Source organism: Macaca nemestrina, chromosome 1 (assembly GCF_043159975.1).
Source record: "Macaca nemestrina isolate mMacNem1 chromosome 1, mMacNem.hap1, whole genome shotgun sequence".
Classification (NCBI taxonomy): domain Eukaryota; kingdom Metazoa; phylum Chordata; class Mammalia; order Primates; family Cercopithecidae; genus Macaca; species Macaca nemestrina.
In genome coordinates, this window is record NC_092125.1 from 65,067,590 (window position 1) to 65,083,705 (window position 16,116).

Sequence of the window (16,116 nt, forward strand, 5' to 3'; positions counted from 1 at the left end):
ATGGAGAAGGAGGAGGTGCAGGGCGTGCGGGTGTGGATGGGCAAGGTGGGGAAGAGCAGGTGGACTGATGGTAAGACCAGCAGCTTTAAGTCTGAGGGGCAGGAAGACCCCTGCTTCACCCTCAGTGCACCCTAGCAAGGCTGCCGGTTTGCAATAGTCTCAACTTTCCCATTGGAGAGCCCCCAGGATTGGCCTGGGGACACTCTCAAAGCATTTTCCCAGGGTATGTCACTCTGGGTCACAGGGCCGGCCTCACAGGCTGCCTCCCTTTCTTTCAGCAGACCCTTCTGCCCTCCTTTGCTGGCGACGGTCTCCCAAATGCAGATGGCTGTGCTCCCTTGCCTGGGTCTTATCCTGCTTCTCTGGAGCCAGGTGCCAGGGGTCCAGGGCCAAGAATTCCAATTTGGGCCCTGCCAAGTGAAGGGGGTTGTTCCCCAGAAACTGTGGGAAGCCTTCTGGGCTGTGAAAGACACTGTGGTGAGTAAAGAGCTGTTCTGGACTCAGCTGTGGGGGTTCCTAGGGGCAGTGGGCCGGTGGGGTGAGGGGGGAAGCTATTTTATGATGCTTGAGTGCTTCGCAGCTTCCTAATCAGTTTCCAGTTTCCCATGTGATAACTCTGTGAGGTCAGAAGGCACCACAAGCCCCATTTACACATGAGGAAATTGGGGCTCAGAAAAAATGTGAGCAGAAAAAATTGGGGCTCTGTGAAATAAACAGAGCCCAAGGGAAACCATGAAGAGAGCTAGATTCATCCAGGCTTCATCCCGAATGGAGTCTTCGGCTCTAAATCTGAGAACTGGAATGAGTGGCTGGGCTGTGGAGGAAGCTCCAAGGGCAAGAGAGGCAGTTCTGGCATACAGGCTGTCCTCCCCCACATCCTGCTTCCTCGCCATGTGCAATATGGAGCCCAAATCCTGCCCGTAGTGGTTCTCAAAGCAGATAGGCTTATTTCCTCCCATGTCAAATGACCAGAGTCATCAAACCACTTCCTTATCAAATCTGTGTTCAGGCTCTAAGAATAAGAAGAACTCCTGGGACTCCATTTGCTCCTGGGGGGCCAAGCTTAGTTATTTTCATGGCTGCAACCTTGTCTCCCCTCCCCATGGGCCAGTTCAGCCCAGCCCTTCCTGGGTCCTCTTTTGGTCCCTCTGGCCTTGGAGATCTCATAGACTGGATAGATTTAGGGGTCTAGGGAAGCAGCACATATTTGCAGAGTTGGTTTCTATGCTGATCCCTAACATGGAGACGTCTTTTCTTTCTGTTTGCAAAGCAATCTCAGGATAACATCAGGAGTGTCCGGCTGCTGCAGCAAGAGGTTCTGCAGAATGTCTCGGTAATCAGACCTCGGGGACACCACCCTCTGTGCGTCTGGTCTACTGTGTGTGGGTGGGAGTGCAAGGTTTTCTTAGGGGAGGTTGATGAAAGCCCTTCACTTCTTCCCTGGACTGACCTTACACAGGACAGGGCTAGGCTGTGAGCCAGGGAAGTCAGTGTCTGGGGTTACTGCTATGTGGTATGTGTGTGCAGTGGTACTGGGAGATGGAGAGGGTGGAGGCTTGTAAACATCTTTCTCCATTTAGCCAGAGAATTATATATTTCTCTTTTACTTCTGTAGGCCCAATGGGCATCTACTCAGGTTCATATCCCCTCTTCCATTTTCATGCTTTTCTCTGTGTCCATTTTCCTGGGTCCTCCTTTGGTCCATCTGGCTTTTGGTATCTCACAGACTGGATAGATTTAGGGGTCTAGGGAAGCAGCACATATTTGCAGAGATGGTTTCTATGCTGACCCCTAACCCAGAGACAACTTTTCTTTCTCTTTGCGAAGTGAGCTCATGACTTAAAATAATACCTAACAAAAGGATTCATCCTTTCTTTCATCACGATCAGGTAGAGTATGTTATCAAGGATGGGTCACCATCTTCTCATCACCCATCTAGTGAGCACAAACCTGCTGAGCCCTGAGCCCTGAGCCCTGAAAGATGTGGCACTTCAGGAGCTTGAGGGGGTTAGAGTGCAATTGCTGTGTCCAAAGATATTAGTTTCTCCTCATTTCTTCTGTTCTCAGTCATTTTCCAGCCAACTCTCTATCACCAAGTCCAAGTTCAAGCCCTTTTCATGGCCCATCACATCCCCAAAGCTGTTAAAGAGACCATGTGGCATAGAAGAAAGAGAATATTAACCAGATGGGCAGTCAGGAATCCTGAGAGCTAGGCTGTGTCTGCCACTGACTGACTGTGTGACCTGGGGCAGGTCATTTATCTCCCTGGGTCTTGGTTCCTCCTGTCAAACAAAGATGCTGCTCTCCATGGCCCCTGAAGGCTCCTACAGATCTTAGGTTCATCATCACCTCCTAGAAGATCCCTATCTCTGCTGTGCTTATCTTGCCTTGGGTGGCATGTGGGTTGTTCCTTCAGGGGGTCAGGGTGGCCAGAGGCCTTGGCTCAGCAGTGACCCCGACCTTCCCCAGGATGCTGAGAGCTGTTACCTTGTCCACACCCTGCTGGAGTTCTACTTGAAAACTGTTTTCAAAAACTACCACAATAGAACAGTTGAAGTCAGGACTCTGAAGTCATTCTCTACTCTGGCCAACAACTTTGTTCTCATCGCGTCACAACTGCAACCCAGTGTGAGTAGCACAGGCTCTGGATACTGGCAACTCTGGGTTCAAGTCTAGGTCTGCTTCCAGTCTGCTGGGTGGCCCTCTGCAAAGTCCTCCACTTTCCTGGGCTTCAGTTTGTTATCTGTAAAATGGGGATGACCACTCCTGCCTGGCAGGATTGCTGCGAGAATTAAAGGAGGCAGCCCCTTTCACAAGGTGGGAGTTTGGAATTGGCTACCTTGGAGGTGCAGGATTCAGCCTTGGGCTCTCAGGCTTTTGGGAAAAGTGAGAGGGAAAAGTGAGAGGGAGCTTGCATCTGCTCCTACCTAAAACTTGGCACAACTTCTTTTCCCATGTTATGCAGCAGGAAAATGAGATGTTTTCCATCAGAGACAGTGCACACAGGCGGTTTCTGCTATTCCGGAGAGCATTCAAACAGGTAAGGCCAAGAGCTGAGAGCTTGCCCATCCAGTAGAATAGACTATTCTGAACCATCACATGAGGGCGCCTCAGAGACCCAATGCAGAATGTAATGATGCAGGAGACGCATCAGCTTTGCCCCAAAGCCCCCTGACTTAGCACGAGCACAGGTATATTTGCAGAAGCATCACAAACTAAGTGGTCTTTTTTCTTCCAGTTTTCAAGTTAAAGTGCTTTTATATTTTCCTACAAGATGATTTTGCTAGAGGAAATTTCCCTGTGTTTTGTGGGTACTTGAGCTGGGCAACTGAAGTCAGAAGAGAGGGAGACACCCCACCCCTACCCCATATTTTCCATGTATTTTCCATGATGCTCAACTGGTCTAGTTGTGAAAAACAATTACGGGAAATTATATTTGCTTTTCCAAAATTATGACAACAAAGAAAAATATTTGCTTTTCCAAAATTATGACAACAAAGAAAACCCAAATATCATTCCCAGCTCCCCTCAGAACATAAATGATTTTGATCACTTTTTATTTGAGGAAGAGATGCATCAGCCTATAAATAAATGGTGAAGAGCAATAACATCTGATGGAGACTGGCCACCTGGGCTCATTTCACCTGTGCAGTGGATTCAGGTGGTGGGACACATCCACCTTATACTGGAGTTTGTGGTTCCTGTTGTTAGGCGTGCCATGTGCCTTTTCCTTGTTCCTTGCCCACTGATACTCACTAGCCTGTTTGTCCTCACCCCTGAAGCAGACAAACACATGTAGATGGAGGAAAAGTGACAAGCAGGTGAGCTCATCAGAGGCCATCCCAAAGGTGACCCATCCCATGGATTGGAGTCAGGTCTATTTTAGCCATGGCGGGTTAGAAGAAAGACTATTCTCATAGCTAACATGGTTGACCTTCAACCCTCTTTTCCCTTTAGTTGGACATAGAAGCAGCTCTGACCAAAGCCCTTGGGGAAGTGGACATTCTTCTGACCTGGATGCAGCAATTCTACAAGCTCTGAATGTCTAGATCAGGACCCCCCTTCCCCCACTGGTTCATTCCCTGTGTCATTTCAAACAGTCTCCCTTCCTATGCTGTTCACTGGACACTTCATACCCTTGGCCATGGGTCCCATTTTTGGCCCAGGATTATTGTCAAAGAAGTCATTCTTTAAGCAGCCCCAGTGACAGTCAGGGAAGGTGCCTCTGGATGCTGTGAAGAGTCTACAAAGAAGATTCCTGTATTTATTACAACTCTATTTAATTAATGTCAGTATTTCAACTGAAGTTCTATTTATTTGTGAGACTGTAAGTTACATGAAGGCAGCAGAATATTGTGCCCCATGCTTCTTTACCCCTCACAATCCTTGCCACAATGTGGGGCAGTGGATGGGTGCTCAGTAAGTACTTAATAAACTGTGGTGGTTTTTTTGGTCTGTCTTTGGATTGTTAAAAAACAGAGAGGGATGATGGCATGTAAAACTGAACTTTAGAGTGTGAAAATCACACTGTCTTCTGATATCTGCAGGGACAGAGCATTGGGGTGGGGGTAAGGTGCATCGGTTTGAAAAGCAAATGATAAAATGTGGATTAAAGTGCCCAGCACAAAGCAGATTCTCACTAAACATTTCATTTCCCACCCACACTCACCAACCCACCCCATCATCCCTTTCCCTTGGTGCCCTCCTTTTTTTTTTTGTCCTAGTCATTCTTCCCTAATGTGCCACTTGAGTGTCAAGCTGACCTTGCTGATGGTGACATTGCACTTGGATGTACCATCCAATCTGTGATGACATTCCCTGCTAATAAAAGACAACACAACTCAAGTCTGGCAGCCTTTCTTCTCTATTTCTGGATGAATGCCCAGTGAGACTGTGCAGTATAGCCAGAAGAGGCCTTCTTCCCAGCAGCAAAGCTCGGCATCTAGCCTCAAGCTCTGGCTGAACTTTGTGGTCGACATCAATCTAAAGATATAATGTCTGACTATGACCTTGTTCCAAAAACTTAGACAAATAGTATATGTAGGAGGTGGGATATCTCTTCTTCCATGACATAAGTGCTACCCAGGAATTTCTTATTGCTTTCCTTCCCCACATTGTCTGGAACTGCCTAAGAAACGGGCAACATTTGTGAAAGCCAAGAAATGTAATAGTTTTGGATGACTAAAATAGATAAAAGTTAAGGTAAGTGCACAAACATCAGTGTCAGGCTATGGAAGAAAGATAAAGAGATGACAAATACTTTTTTTTTTGAGGAGAGATGCTGAGGTCAGGGCACTTACGTGCATCAAGTGATGGAGACAAAGTAAAGAGAGTTTATGGATATATATGCATATCTCGCTAACAAGCTTGGTTCTGAAATTTAGAATACCTCATCACATCAAGATAAATTGCCTTTAGCATAGAACTTGAGATAAGTAGAGGTTCACTAGAAGTGCTAACTTTTGGATCAGGGCAAAGGCGTTTCCGGGAGTGTTTTTATACTAGACCCCTGCCTAGTCCATGGGGCTGAGGCATGTGCACATAATTCAGAGCAACAGCCTTCTACTTGTGTAAGACCCAAGCATGGAAAGGATGCCCAAGACAATAGCTATGCCTCTGCCCCAGCCTGATGCCATGTGGTCTAGAGTCTGGGCAGCAACAACCCTGTGGTCAAAGACATGGAAGAAATGCTCTGCAAATCCCACAGCCTGTTAGATTGGAAAAGAAGCAAGTGGCATTGGGACAATTGCTCTGCATGCCTACAGCTTACCTGTCAACTACAGGAGGCTGCCAAGGTGTGCAAGAGGACCTGAGGGCAGAGCCATGCTCAGGGCACAGATAGACGGGGATGGGAGTCAAGATGGGGCATGGGAAGTGATGAGGGCTCTAAGAACACACGAAGCAGGTATTGCATATCAGCAGACAGATGAGACTCCTTGGCACCACAGTCTGAGCCTGGGGTCGGGGGACAGCTGGGGAGTTGTCAGGCAGGAACATTGATGTAGTCATCTGAATTACTGTCCTCCATCTTGGCGGCAGGCTGGTGGTAGAGACTCACATATTCACAGCTGCTCTTCAGAGATGGGGCATGGAACCAGGGAGATTCAGACACCTGGGGACAATGAAAGAAGCATCACTGGATCTGGGTAGGGTGATTTTAATATCTCCCCAGGTGGATTTTCATAGTGGGCAATGGAGCATGGGCATGGCTGCTGAGTTCCAGAAGGCAAAGACACAGAGATGGCTCAGCTCCATCAAGTGGAGCAGCCCTGGGGATTTTCAGGGTAGTGCCTCACCCGAGATAACTGGAAAACACTGAGACCTAACGTGGGCAGGAAATGCCTTAAATAGGGCTCAGAGTAAAATCATGTGGCTAAGCATGGGCCTGAAAGAGATCCAGCTGCCAGAGAAGTATCCCCTCGGGGATAAGATGCTGTGACTTATGGAATAAATATGCATCTTCCTAGGGAGTTATTCAGAAATAGAGTGAGTCACCCTCGGCACCTCTGTAAGGGCTCAGAGATGCTGTGATGTGGGGTCGTGACAGTGCATTCAGGAAGGGGATGGGTGGTGAAGGGGATAAGATGGCAGCCCACAGGGCACACTGGTGCTCCTTTTCCCCAGAGGGAAACTTCAGGATCATCCACCTTGAGGATGGTCAGTTCTTAGAGGACAGGACTGTGCCAATGACCCCCACATGGCATAGTTACTATTGCATCCACTGAAGAAGGCCACAAGGGGGACGGTAATGTATTTAAACACAAGCTCTGAGAATTAGACTTCCAGCAGCCTGAATATAGTAGGCATTCAGGAAGCACTCATTGAAAGAAACTTTTATATATTTTGTACTTTACTAAAGAGGGAAGCAGCAGCAGCAGCTTGCTTTGAAAATACGTCTTCCATCAGTCAAGGAAGTAGGAAGTCACAAAACAGAAAAGAAGAAAAAAGAGAAGGTTGAAAAGAAAAGTAACAGTGAGAGCAAAGAAAACTAAGAAACAAAATTAGATGGTCCTGGTGTAAATGTCAGTGAGGATGAAACTCAGTCAAGTAATCAATGAAAGAGCTAAAAAGCACACATGGGTAGCACTCCTAAAACTTAGATGATGTAAGACTGGTCAAGAAAGGCCTGGATCCCAGAACAGCTCAAGATGTCAACCTGAAGCAAATTAACCAGCACATAACAATAGGAGAAATGATACATGAAGTTGGAGGTGACACAGAGTAAAAAGAGAGATGATCAAGATGAAGTTTCCAGGGTGAGAAGGAAGGCAGTAATATCCGAGCTTTCTTTAGAGGCCAAAGAAGAGGCTGAGGATGGGGAAGAAGATGAGGCTGAGGATGGGGAAGAGGATGAGGCAGAGGGAATCCTCGATGTATGACATGGTTTTTTGTTATTGTTAAATTAAATGAACTTTGAAAAAAGTGAGCAAACCCTTTGTTAGTTTCTCACACTATCTCTTCTATTACGTTTTAACTAACTTTCTTTGTCTGATAATAGAGATGGTTTTAGATTTGCTTAAAAAAACCCCAAAACTTTATCTTTCACTGCCTGTTATAGTTCATAATTTGAGATTAACTTATTTGGCTTAAGAAATGGAAACGCTCCCCATTATTAAAGGCTATAATAATGAGTCACTAAGCATAGGCACCTTGTTGTAAATTTGTTCCATCAAGTTTTTTGCCCCTAATAGTGGGAATGAGAGTTTCAAGTAAAAAGGCAGGGTCAGCTTGGAACAAAGTGCAGGCCCAGGTGAGGGTCTGTGTGGTCATAGGGCAGTTTTAGAGAAAAGAGCTGCTGGAAAGATGGAGTAGACAGACAGTGTCGCGCCTGTCTGTCCCTCGGACTGGTTGCTGCACCATCCTCTGGAGTCTTGCCCGCTCAACGGTCAGTACATAGGTACTAGGACCGTGCGCACATATTTCTGAAGCAAGCTGCTGCTGCTTCCCTCTTTAGTAAAGTACAAAATATACCGAAGTTCCTTTCAATGAGTACTTACTGAATGCCTACTACGTTCAGGCTGCTGAACACTGCCATGCGGGTGTGAACCTTCTCTAGCGGGAGTGGGGAAGGGCAAGTTGGAGAAGCCGGAGGGGACTGCACAGAACTGCCTCTTGTTGCTGGGTACTACTGTTCCCTTTGTAGCCAGGCCCACGATTGACCAGCTGGGGATTAAATTTCTCAGCCTGCCTGAAGGGAGGGTCACTACATGGTTAAATTTCAGCCTGTAGGATGCAAGTGGAAATGGTGGGAAATGTCAGGGTCATGGGCTTAAGCAGCAGCATTCTCTTCCTCTCTCCTGTAAGCTGGGACGTGCACACGGTCCTGGTGCCTAAGTACTGACCATGGAGCTGATAAGACTCCAGAGGATGGTGCAGCAACCAGACGTAGGGAATTTCAGTCCCGAGACGACCTCTTGGCTCACTGGCTCGGGCCACCTCTTCCTGTCCCTTTGTCTCTGAGCCTTTACTTGGGGAGGGGGAAGTAGGCTTCCACCGTGTGGGCCCTATCTTTTGGAGTCTGTGCTGCATTAGCTTAGTCTATGCTCGAATTAAAACAGGGATTTTCTTTTCCCAGGTAGCTGCCGAAGATGGCGGAAGTGCAGGTCCTGGTGCCTGATGGTCGAGGCCATCTCCTGGAACCCCTGGCGGCCATCATGGCTAACTAGGTACTGTTGGGCCGGAAAGTGGTGGTCGTACGCTGCGAGGGCATCAACATTTCTGGCAATTTCTACAGAAACAAGTTGAAGTACTTGGCTTTCCCCTGCAAGTGGATGAACACCAACCCTTCCCGAGGCCCTTTCCACTTTCCGGCCCCCAGTCGCATCTTCTCGCAGACCGTGCAAGGCTTGCTGCCCCAGGAGACCAAGTGAGGCCAGGCCGCTCTGGACCGCCTCAAGGTGTTTGACGGCGTCCCACCACCCCACGACAAGAAAAAGCGGATGGTGGTTCCTGCTGCCCTCAAGGTCGTGCGTCTGAAGCTCACAAGAAAGTTTGCCTATCTGGGGCGCCTGGCTCACGAGGTTGGCTGGAAGTACCAGACAATGACAGCCACGCTGGAGGAGAAGAGGAAGGAGAAGGTCAAGATTCACTACGGAAGAAGAAACAGCTCATGAAGCTGCGGAAACAGGCCGAGAACGTGGAGAAGAAAACTGACACACAGTGGTCAAGACCCACAGACTCCTGGTCTGAGCCCAATAAAGACAGTTAATTCTTCATGCTTGGCCTGGCCTGCCCTTCCTCCATCGTGGCCCTGGAATGTGCGGGACCCAGGGGCAGCAGCAGTCCAGGTGCCACAGGCAGCCTGGGACATAGGAAGCTGGAAGCAAGGAAAGGGGGCTTAGTCACTGCTTTCTGAGGTTACTTGAAAGCACGCGGAGAATTGTGCAGGTGTCATATATCTATGACCAATAGGAAGAGCAACCAGTTACTATTAGCAAAAGGGAGCCGGAAGACTAATTGGAGGGGCCCTACCTTGTGAGTGGAGCATCTGTTTAACTTTCCACCTGGTCATATAACTCTGCAGCTGTTAGAATGTGCAAGCGCTTGGGGACAACACGAGCTTGCTGTTGTACGATGGGTATTTACAGCAGCATAGACTGGGAAGATGTGCGACCAAGGGGTTACAGGCATTGCCCGTGCTCCTCACCTGTATTTTGTAATCAGAATCAAATAAATTATTTTTAAAGAAAAAAAAACAGGGATTTTACCACACCCTTTTAAAAAAAACTTTATTCTGGGTTCTGCGTGTTTTGGACACTGTAGGCTGCTTTAGAGAATAAAAAGCTTTCTCATCTCAATTCTTAAAGATGAATGGACAAAGGCTTTCCACCCAACCATCAGTGGCCATGAATGGAAACGCGAGTTTCCGTCCAGTCTAGATTTAAAGATGAATCCTCCTCACTCAATGTGTTGAACCTTGTCTACATCTCTCCCAAGTCTCCTCTAGACCAGGCCTAACCGCCTCCAGTGAAGGGTAAATTACTTCCTCTCACCTTCGAAAGTTTACTAGAAAGTTCTCGCGCACAGGAAGGTGAAACTGTCTAGGTAGCTTCCACCTCCCTAGGACCTCCTAGAAATCTAATCTCCTCCACTAGAAAGCCTTTCACAGAACTGTGGAGCTAAGCCAGCGGCATCCAGCACGCACGTATCCCATGACAACTGCTTGGCTAGAAGCCACGGAACCAGGTCTTCCACAGTTCCCGGTATTCAACCTCCTGACACCAAAGAAAGACGAAACTAAAACAACTTGTTGGGCTCAGGGCCCAGGAGCTGCTGGGAAACCCGCTCTCCGGATCGCGGGGGCGGCGCGGGAAGCCGCACTCGGGTCCCACCCCAGGGCTGGGGCCGCCCAGTCGGGCTGCGGCTGCCAATCCCAGAAGGAGCAGAGCTTACCTGCAGCGGGGCGGGGGGCAACGGCGCTCCGGGGCCTGGAACGGGGGCCTCTCCCTTGCCTAGGGAACAGCGAGGGCGGGGTGAGGCGGTGGCCGAGGCTCTCGCCCCACTCTCGTGCTACCGCCCCCAGCTCCACCCTGCGGGAAGCCCTGACACTAGGAGCGTGCCCCGAGGCGCCCGGCCTTCCCGGTGCCAGCGCACTCTTTCCGCTTCTCCCCGTGGCCCGCCCGGCCGCTCACCTGCAGCGTCCGCCCCACGAGCGCGCCGCGGGCAGGCGCTGTAGATGTTGTTTTGGGAGCGCGGTCGCGGCGACCCGCGAGTCCTCTGGGAGCTCTCCAGTACGCGCATCATCACGGCCAGTCGGCGGGCCCGCCTGGAGAGGGCTTCCCCGCAAAGTCACAGGAAGAGGGAGGAAAATGGCATCAGAGGCCCGTGCCACCTTCCCCAAACGAAAGGCTGCCTCCTCCCTCGGGCTTGGCAGTGTCTGACCTGGAGATGCTCCAAGCGTGGGGAATGTACGAGGCACCGCCTCGCCCTGCCCTGAAGACCAAAGGGCCCAGGGCGCTGTCCTCCTCAGACCAGTGGCCTCCACTTCCCTACACCCCAGGCTGCTCATCAAAAGCTCTCTGAGTTTCCCATGGAAGTTCAAAAGAGGGTTCCGAATGCTCTGGGCTCTTTGGGCAGCTCAGCTCTCCCTCCCCAAGCCCCCAGCCCAGCCACTCACCTTTCCTCCTTTCAACAGCGCTTTTCACCACCAGCCCCAGAAGTGCCAGCAGGAAAAGGCCCAGGATGGTCGAGATCAGAATGTGAAATCCTTGGCCTTCCCTCCCAGACCGTGAGCCATAGTCCAATGTTCTGGGGAGGGAAGGAAAGGTAGAGAGGGAGGAAGAGATTATTAAAGGAGGTAGGTTCAGGGCGTGCTTCTGTGTGGCCAACGTTTTTGGAGATGACTTACAGATTTGTCCTTTTGTTAACAGAATTCACTCCACTCCCCGCTCAAAAAGACTTGCCTATGGAGTCACGAAACTTGAATTCAAATTCATATTATGCCTTTTACTGGTTGTGTGATCTTGAATGAGTCTGCTAATCTCTCTGAGCCTTATCTCTTCGTAAATAGGTATAGTAAAATCTATTTTGCAGAACTGTTATGAGGATGAAATAAGAGTGGATATAAGGAATTTAACGCACCTTCCAATGTTCAGCACGTCAGTTTCTTCACGAGATTATTGCAGATATTGACTGGGCTAGTTCCTTATAATGGTGGGGAAAAGGATGTTTTTGTCATAGTGCTCCTTCTGCCTAGAAATTCTCCCCTCAATTTTCTCTACATATTGAAATCTTACTTTTCTTAAAAGACGTTGTGTAAGTCCTCTTTTCTTCCTAATTGTGGTAAGCCAGACTGTGTGTGTGTGTGTGTGTGTGTGTGTGTGTGTGTGTGTGTATGTGTGTGTGTGTGCGCTTTGGGTTTCCAATTCTGTGGTCATGGCTGTTTCAGGCTTTATCACAGTCAGACTTATGTTAGTAAGATCTGGATATTGCATACTGTCATCTTCTTGTATCTTCAGGACATAGCACAATGCCCGCCACATAGTAGAGAGTAAGAAAATGCTGGTTGGACTTGATGTTTTCCCTACTAATAGGTTAGGAATCAGGAGTCCTGGTTCTATTTGAAACCACTTGGTTCTCATGACCCCAGTTTCTCATACCTATAGAACCCAAATGATTTTGGAGGTCCTGTTTCTCACTAACACCTTTGTCTTTGCTTATGCAAAACCAGTTTTGATTATTGTAGGGGTTGTTTTTTTTTTTTTTGAGTCTGCTATAATGCTTCCCCCTAGTGGTATATTGCAGTACTTCCCTGGACTGCACCCCAGCCTTTAGACCAGTGCTGTCCAGGAGACATGTGAGTCACATATGTAATTTTAAATTTCCTAGTAGCCACATTAAAACAGTAAAAGGAAATGAGTGAAAGTAATTTTATATTACTAGTTTAATAGTTAAGTTTATTTTTATTCTCATTTAGTTCTTCCCCATCAAAATAGATTTGAATGAATCTGAGTGACAGGAAGAGCTGGGTCTCACTAGTTGCTACAGGATCAATGCTGGGGCATTGACAAGTGTGTTTTTGTTAAAAGAGCTAATGAGTTAATGAGCTATATTCATAGGTGGTATATTTCACAGTGGCCTAGAGACAAAGCCAAGGAGGGTGTCTAATAATGGGCATTGCAGTGGGTTTCAGTGGATCTCCTAATTCCAGCCTACATCTAGATCCTGGACAGTGTTCTCTCACCTCTGCCTGTGCAGCCTGGTGTGGTGGTTGTAGCTGGCTGTCCGAGGCTTGAGCAGCTTCTCCAGAGCTGAGATCTTTGAGGCTGTAGTGGATGGCAGGAAGGTTGGGGGCTTGTCACCTACTACTGAAGATGCTCTGGACACTCGAGGGTGGTGGGTGATTTGGGTGGTGGGGGAGGAGTGGTGGACTGGAGGAACCTTGGTCCTTTGAGCTGGTGTGGTAACTGCAGGAGGTAGCAGGAAAAAAATGATGTTCCTTTTATATACTCTATTCTCCAACAGGATTAGGTCACCACTTCTTTCCACAACATACCCTTCCCTTTTATGCAGACTACTTTTGTTCTTGCAGTCCTCGTGGCCTAAAATCCTTCTTAACATGCTATCCAGGCCTAGTCAATTCCAAGGATATTTGCTTCAAATACCATTTCTTCCAGGAAGCCTTCCCTGACTTCTGAGGTAGAAGAGCTTGCCCCCCTCTGAGCAGAGGGAGAAGCTTTTTTGTAGTTCTATTCCCACTCTGCCTTGTGCCGTATTTGTGTGCTAATCTGTTCTCCCCCATCTCACACCTATCAGTCACAACCTTGGCTACACGATCTGTTCAATTACACTATCCCTCTTGGCTCTCAGTGCGGTTACCTAGTGTAATGTTGTTCAATTAATGTATCCACTTCATCGGCATATGGGATAATATGATGGAAATATTGCATGTCAAAATGCATTTAAAACTGGACAATGATATAAAAATGTAAAGGTATCATTAGTATGAACATCCTTAATCTTTTAGTTGCAAAATAGAGTTAAAAATCATTAGATGCCAGCAGGTAGAAGACAGCCCTACGGGGAGCACGAGACATGATGATCTCTAGCTGGGAAATGTCTGCCCAGTCTTGGTTTCCGCAGTCATTCATAAAAGAGCTGGATTTTGTGAGTGGAGCACAAACGTCATTGCTTGTGGTGCCACCTGGTGGTAGTACATAAATTCTGCAGCTAGGACCAGGTGACCTGACTGTCGGACAGGCTTGAAGGATATGGACAGCAGATCTCAGGGAGGTATGTACCCTCTCTAAAGGCAGGGAATACACACCTAAGACTCAGCTCAGCTCTGTCAGCCACTCTATGAACTGAACATAGACCCCCTCCTCCATTTTCACACTGCCACAGCATCTCACCCACCTCTCCTACCCTCGCTATGATGAACTGACCTCTGGTTACGACTTTGGAAGAACTGGCATATGGAGGCATCTGGAACAAATAGGGCAGATGAAACCATTTTGGAGTCTCAGGCATTGGCTGCTCTTCCCATGATGGCTCGTATTCTATTGGAGGGAAGCAGAATGTGTTGGTGATCTCTAGGAGGAGACTAAGGCTTGGGGAAGGGTCTGTTGGTGTAAACTGAAGCTAATTCAGCCAAAGTGGATGACAGTGAGGGGATGAGGGCAGGGTCCACTGAAAGAAGCAGAACAGGAGCTGGGTTGGGGGCTTCCCTGGAGGAAATACTGGTTCCCCTAGTCCAGTCAACATTCCCTGCAAAATCAGCAGAGGTCATTGGGATTCTAGGCTGTTAAATTACTGTTGCATATGTGTGGGGAACTCGGTGGAGGAAAGGAGAAAGGCAGGATTCCAGAGAAATAAAGGATCAGGTCATAGAGTAATAAGATTGGCCTATAAGTGTGGCTGGGTAAATTAGTGTCTTTCCTTTATTTCTCATGGGACAATTACATAGGATAGTTATGTCACTTTGCTTCCAATTTCCTCCATCTCAGAGCGTCTCCTCAATCTCAAGCCCCCACTCCCCTCATGCCCTGGGTAGGATGGACAATACAAAGAGAGTGCCTATCTTGTTCCTTACGTCCATGTTGGGTAGAAAATTCTGTGGACCATGAAGTTAATTGACTACGAGGTTTCATATGGATCTCTATCATTATGTGGCTTATATGGCAACAGTGTCAGAGTCTAGGGGACTGTTACAGTTAGATGACTGTCCCAGTCTTCCCATTTTCTGGGTAGTCTGAGCCTCCAATCAGCAGAGGAACCTACCACTGTGGACATTCAGGGTGACTTTCTGGGTCTTCCCCCTGTCTGTGTTCCTGCCCGCTCCACAGGCATAGACTCCGCTGTCACTTTCGGTCAGCTGTGTTACCTCCACTAGGAACAGATTCTTGTGTGGGTATTGCTTCAGAGTGACTCGGCCCTTGTATTCCACCTTGATGAAGTTGGTGGTAGATACCACAGTACCACATGTTCCAGATTCAACCATCTCCCGGCACAGATACATCCTCACATGCATTTCAGGAAGTGGGCACTTGATGGTAACTGATCCGCCCAGCTCTCCCTCTACCTTTACTTCTGGGAGGATCCTCAGGGCCCCTGATACTGCAGGGAGAAGAGATTAATGCAGAGGGAGCCCCATCTCTAGCTATATCCCAGCCCCATCCATTTCCCAGCTCCAGCTCTCTCGCCAACCATAGCCCAAGACCCAGCCTAATCTCACATTCATCCCCAGATCTAGCCCTGTCCCCATTATTAGCCTTGCCTCAGCCTATCCTTAGCCACAGCCTTATCCTCATTTCTTTTTTCTTTTTCTTTTCTTTCTTTTCTTCTTTCTTTCTTTCTCTCTCTCTTTCTTTTTTTCTTTTCCTTCCTTCCTTCCTTCCTTCCTTCCTTCCTTCCTTCCTTCCTTCCTTCCTTCCTTCCTTCCTTCCTTCCTTCCTCTCTCTTTCTTTTCTTTTCCCCTCCCTTCCTCCCTCCTTCCCTCTCTCTCTCTCTCTTTCTTCTCTCTCTCTCTCTCTCTCTCTCTCTCTCTCTCCCTCCCTCCCTCTTATAGGATCTCACTCTGTCACCCAGGCTGGAGAGCAGTGGTGTGATCATGACTCACTACAGCCTCAACCTCCTGGGCTCAAGCAATCCTCCCAACTCAGCCTCCCAAGTAGCAGGGACTACAGGTGCATGCTGCCATGCCTGGCTAATTTTTGTCTTTTTTGTAGAGATGGGGTTTTCATTATGTTGCCCAAGCTGGTCTTGAACTCATGGCCTCAAGTGATCTGCCTGCCTCGGCCTCCCAAAATGCTGGGATTGAGCCACTGTGCCCGACCCTTATTCTCATTTCTACCCTTAGTCTCAACTTCAGCCTCGTCCCATCCCCCACCCTACCCACAACCTCAGGCCAGCTCTATGTTCACCCCCAATCCTATGCCCTAGTGTTACCTTAATTTAACCCTCAACTGTGGCCTCACCACCAAACCCAAACCCATAAGGAGACAGACACGAAACCCTTGAGATGATAATCAAAAGTATATCTCCCACTCCAAGGAGACATAATATGCCTCAGGTGACCCCAAACAGCATACAGCCCCCATGTGACCTCAGCGTGGTGCTGGCAGCATGGTGCGGTTGTGTTGCAACAGGTTTTCCTTTCCAGTTTGGTTTCGCTCAGCC

At 48.3% G+C, this 16,116-nt stretch overlaps 2 protein-coding genes and 1 pseudogene across 5 annotated transcripts in view; 2 read left to right on the forward strand and 1 right to left on the reverse strand.

Moving 5' to 3' along the window:
- On the forward strand, positions 1–4,480 carry LOC105484857 (interleukin 24). The gene is made up of 6 exons (XM_011746913.3): positions 1–59; positions 282–477; positions 1,271–1,333; positions 2,470–2,628; positions 2,966–3,040; positions 3,958–4,480. The coding sequence occupies exons 1-6, from the start codon at positions 1–3 to the stop codon at positions 4,039–4,041; spliced, it is 636 nt and encodes a 211-aa protein (XP_011745215.2). The 3' UTR covers positions 4,042–4,480.
- LOC105484856 (Fc mu receptor) overlaps positions 3,541–16,116 on the reverse strand; it is a 19,613-nt gene continuing 7,037 nt past the window's right edge. Inside the window, exons 2-9 of one of the 4 annotated variants that reach the window (XR_989248.2) lie at positions 14,719–15,054; positions 13,884–13,997; positions 12,683–12,905; positions 11,117–11,247; positions 10,632–10,775; positions 10,393–10,451; positions 9,472–9,646; positions 6,026–6,112 (exon numbers count right to left, since the gene is read on the reverse strand). Coding sequence is in view for 3 of the 4 variants with exons in the window: in XM_011746910.3 (XP_011745212.2) it covers positions 5,984–6,112; positions 10,393–10,451; positions 10,632–10,775; positions 11,117–11,247; positions 12,683–12,905; positions 13,884–13,997; positions 14,719–15,054 (1,136 nt within the window). In the remaining variant the exon portion in view is untranslated. Of the gene's footprint in view, positions 6,113–9,471; positions 9,647–10,392; positions 10,452–10,631; positions 10,776–11,116; positions 11,248–12,682; positions 12,906–13,883; positions 13,998–14,718; positions 15,055–16,116 lie in introns of those variants that run through there. The other 3 variants (XM_011746910.3, XM_011746912.2, XM_011746911.3) reach the window with 3 other exon arrangements.
- LOC105484855 (large ribosomal subunit protein uL13-like) lies at positions 8,589–9,208 on the forward strand (annotated as a pseudogene).

Coding starts and splice junctions, on each gene's coding strand:
- LOC105484857 (XM_011746913.3), top strand. CDS start 1: ATGGAGAAGGAGGAGGTGCAGGGCGTGCGGGTGTGGATGGGCAAGGTG. Junction 60..281: donor GGCAAGGTGGGGAAGAGCAG/GTGGACTGATGG, acceptor TTCTTTCAGCAG/ACCCTTCTGCCCTCCTTTGC. Junction 3,041..3,957: donor TCCGGAGAGCATTCAAACAG/GTAAGGCCAAGA, acceptor TTTTCCCTTTAG/TTGGACATAGAAGCAGCTCT.